The sequence below is a fragment of the Phalacrocorax aristotelis genome, chromosome 9, assembly GCF_949628215.1.
Source record: "Phalacrocorax aristotelis chromosome 9, bGulAri2.1, whole genome shotgun sequence".
NCBI lineage: Eukaryota > Metazoa > Chordata > Aves > Suliformes > Phalacrocoracidae > Phalacrocorax > Phalacrocorax aristotelis.
In genome coordinates, this window is record NC_134284.1 from 28,425,813 (window position 1) to 28,443,144 (window position 17,332).

The window sequence follows — 17,332 nt, forward strand, 5'->3', positions numbered from 1 at the left end:
TGTACCCGTCTCAGGCAATGCAAGGGCAAGTGAGTGTTGGTGTTGCTGCTTTAGAGGAATGCACTGACAACCTCCAGCTCAGCTAGTGATGGTATCCTGGAATACAATGTACCCTTCATAGCCCTGAGAAAATTAATTACAAAAATCTAACGCAATAAAACATGTATGAATTCAACATAGATTCATACTTTGCTTAAAACACTAAGTGCAGTGAACTTGGGATGGCCAGGGCGAATGACATAAAAGACAATTATAAAAATGCAGGATTTGTACTACTGGAAGCATCCCAAAGCAAGGCTGGTGCCAAGTCACATACAGATTGTATGAAAGTAGTAGCCATGTCGTGTCAGTCTGGAAGTGCACATACCAGAGATGATAGGAAAAAAAACCCCAAAACATTAAGAACCTCCCTAACACACGCCTCGAATCCAGGACCTAACTCCTTCAGTAGGCTCAGGGACCAGCTGAGGTTTGCAGGGATTGCTGGAGATTGCCTCGCGCAGTGCCCCCGCTCCAAGCACGGTCAGCAAGGCTTCCCCAGGGGACTCCAATTTGTTCCAATCACTGTACTTCAGTAAGCTGAAGGAAGAACAGTACTACTGGGTTTGCTTTTTTCCAAAACAGTATCCTGTTTAAGCACGTATTTTCTGATCACTTTCATCCGATTTCGATGAATTCCCAGGCACTGTGCTCAAGAACACAGTCACTATTTTTTGTTCTGCTATAGGTTTTCTCAGCACCACACAACAGTTTTCTGGCTAACAGCATCAGTGCTGTAAGGGCATAATAGCGCAAGGAAATAGGTAGGGTGGAGTTTGCAAATTACGAAAGATCACAACATTTGGGGTAGGGATTGTCTCCTCTGTGAAGGATTTTCACTCTTGTACTCAAAATAATTATAGTATCTTCTGTGGGGTGAAAGTTACGTATTATTTTTAAAATGTGAAGAATTTGAGAGACCCTGAGAATTCAGAAAATACAGCAACTGCCGTCTGTGAGGTCATTGTCTCCTTGAATCAAACACCTGATGAAGATGAAAATTACAAGCACTTACCGTAGTATGACAGAACGTGTGAAGAAACAGTGTGGAAAAATCCATAAAAATGGACCCTTAGCATAGACCGGGGTTACATTTAACACAGGAAGAAGTTCATGAAGTCCATCTCTAGAGAAACAGGTAGTGAGCAGTAACAGGCAGGCAGCCACGTGAAGCAGTGCTTCAGGGAAGGAGAAACCGAGAACCGAGCTACAAGCACGCTGAAAAACCACAGAGGGAAGTAGTGTTTTCACATACAAGAACGAGCCCACCATGCTCACAAAGCCAGGATGGTGACAAGCAGTTACAAAAACTAAAATTAAAGAAAACAAAAGGGCACGCAGGGAGTACTGTAACAAAATGCTTTTGTTTGCAATGATTTCAGACACAGAGCAAGTAGTCACCACCTGATTAGAATGCAACATATGTTCCATTAGACAGAGCTACCAAACGTCTGTACGCTCAGCTGCGTCGGGGATAATAAGCTCCTGTTTGCTATAGGCACTGTGTGTTCTTTTCGTTTTACTTCTAGTGGCGATTAACCTCCCTGTTATTAAGAAAATTGAGCTAAAGGCAGAAGACAAACACACTCATTTGCAACACTGAAAAAACAAGATCCTTTTACATTTGTGCATTTCTTCAAATGTGTTTTTACCTCTGAAGCTCTTTTAGATACAGTAAAATAAATCAAACCTTCCTCCCAGACTGTCATTTCCCAAGCTTCTCAGGCAGAAAACCCATGCAGTTCTCACAGGTGCTTTTCCTGTGCGGGCTTCTCTTCTACAACTCCATCTCCCTGGAGTTTGCATTCCCACCCTAGGTTGTGACCTCTCATTTGGGACCACCATCCTAAATCCTGCTGCTGGAGGTAAAACTCTAAAAAGCAAAGGGTTTTTTCTCTAACAACAATTTTAAAAAACCCACACACACTCAGCAGCATGAAGAATACAGTACTCTTGCACTAAGCATTTAGATGCACGTAAGCAATCCAAAGTAGCAGACAAGAAAATTCACCCCCCATTAAAGCAAAGATCATCCAATTCAGACAATCAAGGAAAGTTTTTCTCCCAAATCTCCAAAAACCATCGTAATTTGTTTCTCAGGTGGAAAACTGGGAACAAATTCAATTAGCAGGCGAGCCACTCAAGGCCTGCGTGAGGGCAGGGCCACAGCTGGGGAGCACGTGGAGGTTACCTCCTGGAGGGGTGATGGTGGAGAAAGAAAAGTGAAGAAAGGGCAGTTTACTGCGGGGGGCAAGAGGTCATAGCTTGTGCAGAGTTGGGAATGCTATAAACCATGGTGGTCTTCACCCATTTTAAAGGGAGAACAGCCTGCCATATCCTAACGGGATAGTACTGGATGTACTATCCAGAAGTACTGGATGTTTTAGTTACACAGGAGAATACAAAATGGAATTTGCAGAATTACCTGGCTTCTACCAATGTCTCTTAACCCCGAAGAGCACAAGCAGCACTGCATCTGTTTCGACCAGTGCTCAGCTGACCTCGTCTTCTGACTGCAGTCAGTGGCACGCAGAGAACTGCACGTTACTTGTTTGCTCTTGAAAAGGTTTTTTTCTATTTTTCTCCCACCCTGAGTTTACAACCAAGTGCCTGGGCTGTAACAGACATATACTACCAGTGTTCTGCACTTGGGATGCACCACCTTTGCTGCAACATGAATGCCAGAGCAAGGTGACATTTGTCAGTGCCAGAAGGAAGAATGAGGAGGTTTTGGTTGTACAGATAGTTAGAAAAGTTTGGGGTTTTCAAATAAAAGAGCTAAAGGAACATGCAGGATTTAAGCAGTCTCTGCATACATGGAACAAAAGCAATCCAAGGTGAACGGCGCTCAGGTCACAGTCGTGGGGCAGGTAAGGAAAGACAACAGGATGGTAGCAGTGATGGACGTGCTACTCCTCATCTTCTGTGCTAAATCAAAATTTGAAGAACACACTTTGTGTTTGTGGGTAGACAGCTGTAATGCTGGTAATCATTCAATTACAGACGACAGGCAAGGCGTTTCGAATAATCACAGGCAAAATAAGGGGAAATATCCAGAAGACCCTGCTTTCAGGTGTGGCCCTCCCAGCTCACTGCTGATAGCAATACTAAGATTCCAAGACATTTTTTGGCAGCTTTTTGAAGTTCCATTTTATATACAGGCATTAAAACAAAAATCCATTAGCAACAACTGGCAGAAAAACACTGTTCTGAGACGTAATCAGCCTCAACAGAACAACCCGATCCATGTCTGTTCCTGCATTTGGAAGACCAGATTTTCCTGGGGCAGATGATGGTAACCTTTGCTCATTTGAGTTGCCTATATTTGGATGCACGAAGTGTGTTAGTTCAGAACTTGTCAGGGCTTGTAGACTTGCAGAAGAGTTCTTTGGACTTCGTCCCTAGGCTGGCTGCAAACTCAGCTGAAGGCTTGGAAACAAAGGAAGGAGAGCAGTGAGGAGATCAGACTTGCAGAAGGCGATAGGCTGTCCAGCATCAGTGCAAGGTATCCTCTACAGAGAGACAGAGCCCTCCTTCCACCTTCCCTCCTTGCATAAGATGTGCAGGAAATTCTACAGGGAATTATAGCCTATTCCTTGAATGAAAAAATGTTTTGGGTGTTAATGGCTTACTACAGTTGCAACTTCTGTGCTCAGCTTGAAGCAAACTGCAGTTGTTCTTGGACTTTCTCGTCTTTTTCTCTCTATTTCTGAAAAGGACATTCCAGTTTGTACAACTACCTCCTCGAAGTGATTAACCTTAGTCCCTAGAAAGGAAACACAGTGTTATATATTGTACTCTGGCCCAAGTGACTGGAATAGCAATACCTTTGAAGATTAGGGCCTCGGTAACACAATAGCACTGGCATCAGGGGGACAGCAAAATAAGGCCTGTCCTTGTTCACCTTAAGACAAACTATTTCTGGTGCAGGGTGTGTTTCTTTAAACAAATGTTTTCCAAAATTATCTTTGCATAAAATTATCAGCACAGAGATGAAACAACTGAGGAGGGGCAGAGAAGCCTAAATCCCTCACTGATGTGCACATCAGACTCAAGAAACTGGAGCAGTTGTTGCATCTCTACAAATTCAGAAGGCTCCTACCACAAGAAATAAGAACCTAACTTGTTAAAGCAACTTTTATTTAAGTATTTGGAGGGAAACTTTCATATCATGAGTAAAAATACTAGAGTTGAAGGTTGTTAAAAAAAAAAAAGTCAAGATGATGGGCTCTCTGTGCAAACACAGCAGTTTCTGATGGCAAGGGGAAGCGAGGGTTTTCATAACATACTCCCTTTCAAATAATAAAAAAAATTAAATGCTAGTTAACTGTAGTACATGTCATCATCTTTATACAGTCAAGAGAATGAACAACAAACAAAAAAAAGCAATTGAAGAGAACACAACCTACAATGGAATAAATTCATTCGCAGCAGAGACAGAATAAGACTGCTTTTATGAAAATTACAAAGAAACGTTACAACAAAAATAGGGTGTGGGGAATTTTCCACTAAGATTAAAAATGAAAAACAAAAAAAATTCACTTTTTGAACACCATTATTATTCAAACACATATGAAGTTTCAACCTAGTTTTTTTCTTACACATGGGAAACACTGTTAAAGTGAATCTTCAAGAGTGAGAAGGCACCATGAACTGTTGGCTGATACCTTTAATGCACACTCAAGAAAGAAGAAATGATCTGGCATGATGCAAAAAGTCATTAAGTGTTTACATATATTCATATCTCTTTTCATAAAAAAAAGGCGGCAACAAGTCATTACTTCAGTGCCAAACTGTACTTTTGCCTGGTTGACTCACTCACTACGATGATTCCTCTCTTAGACCTGTACAGTATTTTCTTACAGTGGTGAAAGTGGGTGATTTCACGTTGTTGCATTTCATAGCAGACTGGTAAATCAAGCGCTTTCTAGGTTCTGAGAAGCCAATCCTATGAAGTATTCCTAAACTCTATGCAAATGGAATAATTAGATGCACTGTCTAGAATGGAATACTCATCTGTACGACGTGGCAATTCCACTGGATTCGGTTTGATATGTAATGTCTTGTAGCAGATGTTATAACAAAAATAACTTTTGCTTTTTGATTTACCTCACTGAGGCCATTAATGCTGTTCCTATAGTTGGTTTTCTGGAGTTGGATGACACTTCACTGCTGTCCAAAATGAGTTTGAACCTTAACCCTCCAGAGTTTGTTCACTTTGTTGCTTATATTATTGCACTAACTACTAAAGTCTTATATCTTCCTATATAAATCTAATTGTTCAGAGTGCAGATTCTATATTTAGGTAATGAACTGTATGAAATAAATAAAATAAGGGGATTTTCTGGTCAGAGTTGCTGATATGTTGAATACCTTAATTATTTCTAAAGTAAACAGTTTTGGTGTATATTCTTAAAAACCTATGGTCATTCAGCATAAAAGCCTTGACGTAATACTTTAAGAATGGATTTGTTTTCCTTCTCAAAAATGCATCAAAGAATTGTTTTAAATACAGAATCTGTGAGGCTTCCTACAAATTCATCTAAATAGTAATACAAACACAGTTTGTAATTCAGATTATATAGAAAGTTCTCTAGTGTCCATTGAAGTAAGGTCCCCAAAATGCAGTCTGTTTTGTTTCTGAATGGGAAAACATTGCGAAACATTAAGCGGTTCCACTGGCTGAATAGGAGAACTGAGGAAAATGAGGTCTTCTCTCGTTATCTACACAATCCATGCTGTCATCTGAAAAATGAAAAAATAAACAGAACAGTAGACAACATTTGCTACCTTTTTAAGCAAACAAACAATAAGGTAATGTACGGTAAAGTTATCTCAGAAAATTTCACTGTTGCCTTTTTCTTCTGCAGCTTGAAAGGACAAAGAAACAGGAAGTCTTAAATCTCACCCCATTAAATGGGCATCACAGAAGGTCCTGATTGTTGTATGTAAACAGTTGTTGAATGTCCATTTAAAATTGCTAGGAGCTGTATTCCTTAAATCCACATTCAGTGTTCTGAATTTCTGGCAATTGCTATTTCAGGGCATCAAACATGCCATGAAAATAAAATATATTTTGACTGGGTATGGATGCTAGTCCATACTCTTGCATACACACAGTGTGTGTGCAGAGGTACACATGCAAAACTCATGGACAGAAGTATTTTCCAGTGGGAATGTGCAGATTTGGAGAAGACAACAGTACAAATAATTTCACTGTCTTCTAAAACAGGTTTTTCATTTCCTGAACTGGAAGTTGCACATCAGTTTACCAACTTCTCTGTCTAATACATACATGGAAAACCAGCAAGTTTAAACTGATGCTTTTTCACATGGTCTAAAGAGAGCAGGTAACATTACAGCAAATTATTTCTGGTTGCCTGCAGAACATAGTGGGTGACATTTGGGGAAAACTTTACCTTGGTCAGGAGGAGTGATTGTAATCATCTGTGCTGTAAATTCTTCATCAAAGTATCTTGTATCTGTTTCAGATGTAACTTGTGGCTTAAACGGAGGTACAAGCTATGAAAAGCAAAAACAAACACTGTCCATTTACAGGTTCTTGCAGTGCTGTTTGAAACAGGTAGAATTTGAAACACAGTTATAGGCTACGGTGCCTTTTCTTACATACACAACATACATTTGAAAAAACGCCAGTATGTAAAGAAGGAACCATACACAGTAAAAAGTATTTGTTTAGGTGTCCACTTCCTATTTATGGGGAATTTAAGGCATTTTGCCTCTAGGATTTAATTGCACAAAGAAAAACCTAGAATCCTAACATTTCTTCAAGTACTAAATAACATGCTTACAAATTTTAAGTCATATAATATACTGGTTACCCACCTAATTATATGGAAAATGTCAATTGCATCTAGTCAGGTTTATGCTTGCAGAGGATGAAAATGAATAAAAAAGATGCTCGGTGATACCAAACTGATCAGCTAGACTTGTGTATCGCCATGAGGGTTGTAATGTTCACAGGAAAACCTCAGCTACAGAGCTACTGTGCCCATGCAGCTCTGAACGCATCTGTGCTGTCAGTCCGACCAACCCGGGAGAATTTAGGACAAGGCAGCAGCAACGTTAAGCATTACTGCCGATCCCCAAAAGCAGTTTTATATCAACTCTGAACTTAGAAAATCTGGAGTGCTTACAAAAAACCTGAGCACGCTTAGCGGTGAACATTCTCCTCTTGTTACACCGCGAGTCGCACTATTTGGGTTTTACTCTTGACACTCACTTGGGCCGACAGGCTAGAAATCATCCATGTGTACCTAGGCAAGCTCTGGCAAGAGGAACTCCAGATGGAGCGGAGCTGCTTGACTGGGGCTGGAGGAGGAGCACGCCTGGGAAGTGGGGTGGCAGAGCTGGCTGCATACAGATGCACGGAGTTGGAACACGTACAATTTTGGAGGGCAACGGAGCTGGGATTCAGACCTCGCTCACCTCCCTGCTGCCGATGCGGTAGAAACAGAATGTAAACACTGTTCTTAGCCCTCCCACAGAGGACATGTAATAGCTCCCAGCACCGGGCTTCAGATCGCCCACCACTGGGGTTAAGCATGGCCATCTTTTAATAGCACAGAGCCACACCAGGCAACAATTTAGGAGCGTGATAGAGGAAGTATACGGCTTCCAATCTGAAACTGCAGGGAAAGGTTTATCAAGGCAAATGGTAAATTGCTCCAACTGTAATTAAGCAGTGACCCCAAGACTTGCACTTCTGCTCCTACAGAAATAAGACCACCACCAACAGAAATCACTACCTTACCTGGGAAACATCGGCAAATCCTGAGGATACAAAACACCTCTTCCCCACCCCTAACGTTTCCTCCAGCTTAGATCTCAAGAATCATTTGCTTGGCAAGTCAGTTAATAAGAAAAGCACTAGCTTCAAGCTCCCTATCACCAGGATCATCTTTCTGATCTGTTCTAAGAGCACCTAACAGAGCGTCATCCTGTCTTACAAACAACGATCCAATGAAGCTCCTTCATTTTCAATGTAGAGACTTTAAAAAGTGTTATCTACACATAAGGTAATATTTCCAAATACAAAGAAACATTCTATGGTTTAAAACAAATCTTTAAAAATTAAGGGACATAAAAGTTCTCTTTGTTATAAGAAAGCACAATTACAGTATATATTCATAATCATTTTTTGAATTATTAATGACCCTCTGTGCCCAAGGGTGGCTTCAAGGAGCCTGGCAAATGTTCCTGTGAACAAAATTAGGTCCTTAGAAGTGGCCTTTATGTCCTGAATCTAAAAAGGAAAAGGAAACAGGATATCCCAAAGCCACAAGTCACTCTGAGCCTTGCAGTCCTCCTGAAGCTATTGAAGAGGCAGTGCTTTGCATTATAATGTTAATAATGCTATTCTCAACCAAGCCAAACCAGCATGTTATGTATAAAAACCCTGTTGAGGATGAGCATTCTTTCTTTCACATTTTAACTCTATTCTCTTTCTCCTTATAGCAGTTGTCTGCCTATTCCTTAAGGCAAACCTTGGTTTGTTTTTGACAAGCTGTCCGTGCATGTGTGTGTGAAGTTCTATCTGTCCTTTTAAGCTAATGGTGGTTTTGGCACGCGCAGCGCTCCCGGTTGCTCTAGCTTGCTGTGCGCAGCACAGAGTGATTTAGGGCTTGGGCACTGCAGCAGACACCTGAACCACGCACACCAGAACGACTCAGAGCAGCAATCCTAAGTCAGAACACATGCGTAACGGGCTAGTGCTGCCTGTATCATTTTCCCTTTTATTTCACTGTTGGTTAAAAGCAATTTCAGACAGATTATGGTGCACCCGCATGACAATTTTTTTTCCCCTAGCTGTCAAATTTAGAATGTTAAGCTGGAAACTGAGGGGAAGCCACAGAAAGCTCTAACACTGGCTTTACCAAGCAAATATGTTGCTTTACTGAAAAGCTGTCACTGCAATAGCTCTGCAGTTCAACTGGCAGAGAGGTGCCACCTGTAGCTTCCCGCTGCTGCAGACCAGCATGACACCCGCAGGCTTATGTTGGTTTAAGAGCCAAAAAAGACCAGAAAAAAACCCATGTGATTAAAATCTCATTGCATATGTTTCGCTTGTAGGTGGGCAAAATACTGCAAATTAAATTGCACCTTTCTTTGCACCAGAGACAAATAACAACACTCTTTCAGGAGAATCTACTGAATATTTTAAATTTTTGGGACAACCCCAGTTATTCAAAACTCCTTATAATTCAAAAGCAAAGTTATTTTTCCAAAAAGCTTGATTACAAAGTAAGTGTTCTCGATTACCCCAAGCCTATATTCATAAACATATTTACCATTATCTGGAAATAGTGGGTAACCAAGCTTAGCACACAAACACCTCTAGGCAGCTGACAAAATTCAGCTTTTATCCATTTCAGGTAAATGCTGTAAGATTCTCTTTGGACCACTAAGAACGTAAGCGGCAATTACTCACAGGCTTTCTGAAATCTCTTCATTTGCACAGCATGGCTATTTCTGCAGTAGGTAATGGTTTACATCCAATTTCAGATGCACTTGCTAATGGGACAGGAGCAAAACCAGAACCTAGACTCCTTGGACATGCCAAGGTCAGAAAGAGTCTTAATTAGCAGACTGCTTTCTCCAAAATACGTAACATTTGGAATTTCCTGGTAGTTTCCACAACAATCTGAGTCAGTACTACTATGGGACAATTTATGAAGGCTTTCTCAGTCCTATAGATAAATAAATTGCCTCCAGACTGTGATTTTTCCTCCATTCAGGGAAGCAGGACTACCACCAAATAACAAATAACTTCACTGAATACATTTGAGCCCCGTTATCAACTTTTCACCTTAAACTGCAAAAAATTAGGAAGCCCCCAAGTATTCAGCTTGACAGCTGGGTGAAAATGGGGATAACTTCCTGTTTAGAACAGTAGTTCAGAAGTTACCGTGACAACTTTTTACATTATACTGAATATACTCCACACAACTCCCTCCTGCCCTCATGACCGCAGGCAGCTCTCTCTCATGGGATGCTTTGAAAGGACAGAGGTCTAAACCCTATCCACACTTTCAAGACACAAAAATTTATTTTATAATTTTTCAGTTCCCTTCATCCACACAAACGTGTGAGGAAGTAAAAGAAGAGAAGGAAACAAGAGCACTCTTTGTAATTCCATACAGAAACTGGACAATTCTCCCACTAAGGTATGAAAACCAGTGGTGTTATGCTCTATTATTTTAAGAATACAAACATTGCAATTATATCACTGTATTAGGTTTATCGAAAGAATCCAAAGACTTAAAACTCAGTTTCTGCTAAGCTTCTTACCTGCTCCCACCAGCTGGAGGAAGAACTAAACTGTATTTAAAGATCAAAGGAGATCTGATATCATGAGGGACTGCAGGGGGAAGGAGGGACAACAGCAGATTGCCCTGAGAGCACAAAGCAGGGCATCTTGGAGGAGTGGAGTAAGTTATCTGTGAATGAAGGGACAGTGAGGCATAGACAACTGATGAAACACACTCATACGGGAAGGGCTGGGCTCTTTGACTTCAGCGGCTCCCAGTGGAAAGCCCACAAACTCAGTGGATCTCCAGGAAAACCAATGAGAAGCACCATGAAGTGCAAACACTTCAGTCAGCCCTCTGCCTTTAAAAAAAATATTACGCTAGGATTGGTGCAAAAGCCTGCACTTCTCTGCACTTGCCTATTCAGTCCAATTTCATAATTCAAGACAGGAGAAATGCAAAGGGAACAAACAGCCCATCTTCCACTACTGCTGCTAGGAATCTTTGCATCTGGATGCTCAAGAACCAACGATAACTCCTGGGTTCGCAAGGAATACACCAGTTGATAGCAAGGAACAACAACAAGAGTTCTCAGGAAAAGCCATTTTAAAAGCTTAAACACTGTCTAAATTTTGAAGCAATTTTGGCTACATCCTATTTATTCAGTCACAGGAACAAGTACCTCATTGAGACACAGTCCTCTCATTGTGAGAGGGAAAAAAAGCTTTGGTTCAGAAGTCATCTGATTACAATATTTTAAGCAACACGAAGCAATTTAGCCTTGTTAAAACCAAATGCAAACCTCTTCCATGGAGGGCTTCTGTGTACCTTATGGAGGGCAACAAAATTTGGAACATTCAGTATATCCACAGCTGTGTAAGTACCTTTTTCTCGTATACATCTTGCCAAACAATGCCAGCAAAGAATTTGTGCTGCATAATCTCCTTGGCATCATCAGGACCGCCACCTAACCTGTTTGGGGCAAAATAAGTAATTAAATATGTGAGTACCGTTATTTTTCTCACTCAATTTTTATGAAACAGTAGTAAATTCTAAGTTTATACAATACATTTGGGAGCAGTTCTAGCATTTGCTTCATATTTGGTTTTTTGTGCAAGGGCTGCAGGATAGTCTATTTTAGGCTTCAACACAGTTCCATTAGAAGATCTGAAAACATGCTACCAAACAGAATTAGAATAAAAGTCTCAAACAAACCAAGAAGAAAAATAAATCATCACAATTCAAAAGACCTGCCCTTCAGGAAAGATACTGTCCTAGAGACCACAGCGGATCCAGCAAGTAAAAGGCCTGAGCCACACACCCTTCTCTCTTTCTAAATTAAGAAGTGACTACCCCTTACAATCTTGTAGAGCAGAGTGAAGCCAGTAGTAACACTGTATTTGATTTTGAAATGTAAGAGAGGCAAGGATTTTTAAGGCAAATTGATTTATACAACCTGATTTAAACTTCCATTAAAGAAAACAGTTGACAACTGCAGTGATAATATCACGTTGTATGCAAATCTTTCCTCCTCAGCTTCACGAAAACACAAAGGGTGTTTTATTGACTTAAGGTATATCAAGATAAAGCACTTTTATTCCAAAATAAAACTGTCCACACAGCTTATAGATGCAATCAGTTTACTTGCAGTCTTGAACTAACAGATACTTAAATTTTGTTGTGGAGGTTAAAATGCTCACTAAAAGATCGAACCACATCTACAAGCAAAGGCATGCACTGAGAAAACAAAACTGAATCATCAGCAGGAGACTTACTTTCAGGTAACAAGGTTAAGACGATGCTCAGCATTTTAAGTACAAGAGGTGTCACCATGTTCATCCAGGCTGACCTCTAGTTCTCTGATTCTTGGTGCCACTGACAAACTGAGATATTATCCCTATTTTAAGAGCCTGGAACAACAGCTCTATGTGACCAAGGCTAGAGGTGTACTGCTACAGAAAAACAGCCATGGACTGTTCTTTGAACCTGAAACCAAGCTGCCCAGCCAGGCCTCATCCTTGCTGCACAGCAGTTGGCCCTGAATCTCCTCTGGGCCACATGTAGTAACCCTTTGGCCTAATACATGATTATTTGTGTGTGGAGGGAAGGGTTTCATTTCAGAATATAAGAGAGAATGCGAAGGCTGTTCCACAGCCCATTGAAGTGGTATTTTGACAGCTTGAGACTGTACTGCATGCTCTGGGACCTAGTTTGAAGGCACAATGCTATTGGAACAGCATTGGAATATCGCTTAGTGAGGAGGAGTCAAATATGGCGACACTTTGTCCATACTGCCAACTGGGAATGGATCCTGGCGCATGCAACCCTCTCATCCATGCCCGAGCACCGTCTTCAGAGCACACAAGATGGCAGAGGCCACAGCTGTACCAGAAAGACCAAACGGCAGAGGCGCCTGGCAGTTCAGAGTCCATGCTTTCTTCTCGGCCCTCTTTCATTTAGGGGCACAGCAACTTAAGGTGTTTGCTCCTTCATGTTCCTTCTGGAAACGTGCAGCGGAAGAGGGAACGGATCCCCAGTCTCTGAGTTGCAAAGTGTGCAGTGATGCTCTCCTTCCCCAGCTAAGCTGTAAGACCAAGCCTAAGTTCACCCTAGAGCCCCACAGGCCAAACCAAGCCAGGCAATGGCTCTCCCATCTGCCTGGCAGCACGTTAATACAGCTGCAGAGCAGCGTGGAACAGAGACAAACTCCAGGGCAGCTTGGGAACAGAGACAAAGCCTGTGAGTAATCATCTCTTGCCTGGTTTCCCACAGGTCTAGAGGCTTTGCCAAGTCTCTACCAGGCTCCTCGTTGCTTCCTCAGTGCAGATGATGAAGGCCGGTGAAGAAGAGGGTGGACTCGATGTTCTTTATCCACAGATGTCAACAGACTGCACTTCTGCACAGGAGTTCTGGAGTGACTATGAGCTAAGAACAACCTGAAGCGTGCTTTGCAGGAGCATGCAGGAAGGCAGGCTGGCTGCAGCCATGTACAAGTGCTTTGGAGAATACGTTATCTAATACAAGCCTTTGTTCCATGAAGGGCAAGTACATACTCAGGGAAATTCCAAGAAAAAACCCAGATGTTTCACTTACCTTCTAAAAATCTATACTATTAAACAAATCCATCCAAAGTGAATAGGGAAATGATTCGAAACCTCATATTTTGGATATGGACTTATTCCAGAATACACTCTTGTTTTTCAGAATTATTATGAAAGGACCCTCTGAAGGAGAACAAAATTAAATCAGCACCTAATGCAAAACTCATGGTTAAGCACCACTGATAACTGAAAGAGCAGCAGGTTTGTCTTTTGTAAGGACATGCAACAACTGAAGAAAAATACAGCAGGAATAAAAGTCTTGAAAAGATTCTTCCACAATAAAGTTAAATTCTGTGCATTCAAACCTTCAGATGGAACAAAAAAATAGTATAAGTAGGACTTAGAAAGAAAAAGCTACTGAGGCTTACAGTATGCAAGGAAATACAACAGAAAGTGAAGAGGCCAAAAAGCAATTTTTAAAAACACCAAACAACCCAAAAAACCCACAAACCCCTAAACCAAAACTTCTGTCTAAATTGGTCTCCTTAAAAAATACTTGCCAAAATATTCATTTAACTTCCATCTATATTTGAGAGCTTTTGTTTGTTTCAGCTAAACCCCAGGGAGAAAATTATTAATAAAGTACAACATCAATATTAAACTGAAACCATTTCCACATTTTTAATTTTTATGAAACTGTATTTCTTGCAAGTTCTGTTAATCATTTAATGAAAAATGCCTGTGCTCCGTGAGTCAAGGGCAATCAGCTATCATTCCATAGAGAAAGCATATGCAAATACTTTTTAAAATGCATGTACTGTAAATTTTTTTAATACATACATATGAAACTATAGTGTATAAACACAGAGTCAACAGTGAAAGTAGTATTATCACAGGCCAGGAGACTGCAACTACTGGATCACAGGAAAAATACTGTTTCTCTATTGTCCACGTAAAGGTAGACACTACTCAGCACCCAAGTCCATTCCCAGCTCTTTAAAAAGAAACCCACAAACTTCTAGTTTTATAGTTAAAAAGTTTCTACAGTAAGGACAGCCAGGCTCCGAGACAGGAAAGCGGGCAGCAACTGCCGTCACTCTGCCCTGCCAAATAATCCCATTCACAAGCTCGTTGCTTCACCATATTAGGAGCCACAATACAGATCCTGACTGTGGGCGAATCCTCACCTGAAGAGGCTGTCATACTTTGAGGTGAAAGATTTCTTTTGAGAGACTTGCACGTGGCACCATCCTCGTGTGAGAAGATGGCCATGGTTTTAGGCACCATTTCTGTTGCCATTCTGTCTTCACATAATTTCTGACTCCTCCCCGCCCCAAACCTGGCTCTACAACAGTGCAAGCAGACCCACCAGGCTCAAGAAAATCAGCTCTGCAAAAGCTATTGGTGTTCACCAGCTCAGAGCACAGAGACACATATTTCCCTTTCTCTGATCAGTCAGAATGGAGACTAGTAACTTCTTTTACTATGGCCCTTACCCTTCAGGGGTCTCTAATAGCCACAGGGAAGGATTTAGGAACTGCAGCTACATTGCTTTCCCATGACCAGCACTAGCAGCACGAGAAGCTCTGGCTGGCTTTGGGAACAGCACGATTTGATGACTCAAGGTTTGGAAAGAAAAGGCCATATTCTTCCCAAAGTCCTGTACACCCAGTCTTTGGGGGCTTTCCCACTCAGAGATTAAGACTTTTGGAAACCCTAATGCAACTCCCAGCTCTGTGCTGGGCTCTACTTCCCCACTTATTCATTAACCACATGTGTAAGAGACAAACATAGTGGATCCAGTAACACTGGAAAAGCTCCCACTCCCCAACATAGTAACCACACAGGAGTCATATTTGAGGGTACCGAGGCTTGGAAAGTCTCTGAACTACTGATTTCTAGAAAGCTGGGGGAGAAAAACCTCCTTAAATTTGCCTTTTATGTTTTCCTCAGCTTCAATTTCTATTTCTTATGGGTGAACCGTTTGAGTTTGCCCAAACCCATTCTGAATAGTTTTGGACTGAACCAATACAGGCTAAAATTATCATACACAACAGCTAAATCAGAGTCTACCTCAAAGCACCTGGTGAAACATGTGTGAACACTTGATGAGCACTCTGCATTTCAAGTGATACCCAGGACACTGGAACTGCCTGGAGATAGAAACACACACACTTCAGAGCAAACAAGATAAGGGTAAGTGTAACATGTGGTTTCAAGACTCTGGATGCCCACAAGGCATGAAGTCTGCTGCCTAAGAGGACCAGTTATTCAAGGTTACCTCCTCATGCCTGCCACCAGCTAACCAGGACCACCTCTAGGCCCCTGCAGTCCCCATGACTGTCACCTCTACCTCCTCCAACTCCAGCAGCAGCTGCTTGGGCTGCAGACCTAGCTGTGTCTGAGAGCAAGTTTGCTCAAGCCAGCTACCCTTCCCATAACAGAGCGTCACAGAGGACACAGACGTACACCTTAACTACAAATTGCCTCCTTTCACACGTAAAAAAAACAAGGAGCTTGGTTTTCACACAGGTAAAGGCTTGACTGACCCTGATCTTCCTGAATATCTGCAGCCAAAGTTGCACTCTGGATGTGGAAAGAACCACCATCACCAGAAAGAAGAAAGTGCCAGATCCCTGTGTGGCTGCAAGGACTGATCACCAGTTCCCAGTGACCAGCTTCAGTGCTCCAAAGCCACAACTACAACTCTGTGAAGTCACTGTATCTTTTAACAGGCACCTGTGAAATGCTGCATCTTCTTCCTCTCAATTCTTCCTGAATGGCAAGGTCCAAGAGCACCACAGAAGACAGAAGTAGATGAAGCAGCTTGTGACAAACGCCATCTGAAAGAGGCTGAACAACCCTGACTTGTGACAGGGAGCACTAAGGCATGTAGTGAAAACACATGATCAAAGTTCAGAGGAAACCATCCTGAAGTTCGCTCAAGTTTAAAACCTGCCAAGATTCAGAGCCTGTGAGACACTCTGCTGATTACCAACCCACCCACCCACCTGAACTAAGCCTGTTTACATGGAGTGCTCTGATCCATGCCCACTTTCACAGGTTGCAGTCTCCACAGCCAGAGAAAGAATAATAGAAGTACTTTGCTGTTTTATGCATCAAAAAAATGCTCGGACTACCTCCTTCCATTTGATACATGTCACAAAGCAGCAACGGAGAATGTCAGGTCCCATTAAAAGGAACTATTTACAGAACAGATTTTCCTTCTTAGGAAAATTAGAGCTCACATTACAAGATTAATAAACTTATATCAATCCCAAAAGAAACTTCAAAATTCCTTTTCCCTTACAAAATAGATTTTATATGACCAAATTTAGAAAACAGCCATGATTAAAAGCAGAATGCAATTTATTGTTCTTCACATTTTCCCCATATGCCTGTAAGTTTGAGACTGAACTGGTATTTCTTAACACAGAGTGCCAAGACTGCTTCCATATATCCAGCTCAGGTACAACAGGTAATTTTTAAGATTTAATTCACTGATACAGGTCACAGTTCCCCAGCTCCTTGATATTTAACTTAAAATATCCTCATCACTGAGCTTCATTACATCAACCTTTTTTGTTGTTGGGGATTTTTTTAGGATTTTAACGGAAGAGACAGCATTGCCCGGTTTCATTTTCCTCATGGTTTTGGATGTTTCCTCCATCCCACCCTGAAGTTCATCAGCACTTACTAAATGCTGCCAATTCTGATATTTTTTTCTGCCACAGACAACATTACTATGACACCAACTTCTATCCACCACTGGGCTTTGTGGAAAAGGGGATTTCAGTTGAATTACATAGTAGTTCCCCAAAGCATCATCAACAGGCTAATGTCAACCAGACTATCGCATGTTATTTAACTTTTCACTGAACGTATTTTGGTAGCTATCTGGCTGTTTTTCTTGAATATGGCTCCATGAACTCATTATGAGTCAACTACCCAGGTACCCACGCCAGCACACAGACCACAGAA

General features: G+C 41.5%; 1 protein-coding gene across 6 annotated transcripts in view; it reads right to left on the reverse strand.

Moving 5' to 3' along the window:
- Positions 1–4,162: 4,162 nt before the first annotated feature.
- Positions 4,163–17,332, reverse strand: part of AKT1 (AKT serine/threonine kinase 1) — a 74,678-nt gene continuing 61,508 nt past the window's right edge. For all 6 annotated transcript variants that reach the window (XM_075104072.1, XM_075104069.1, XM_075104070.1 and 3 more), the window contains 3 exons: positions 11,195–11,282; positions 6,459–6,561; positions 4,163–5,784 (listed from right to left, as the gene is read on the reverse strand). In XM_075104072.1, the coding sequence (XP_074960173.1) occupies positions 5,705–5,784; positions 6,459–6,561; positions 11,195–11,282 (271 nt within the window). In that variant the 3' untranslated portion in view covers positions 4,163–5,704. The remainder of the gene's footprint in view (positions 5,785–6,458; positions 6,562–11,194; positions 11,283–17,332) is intronic.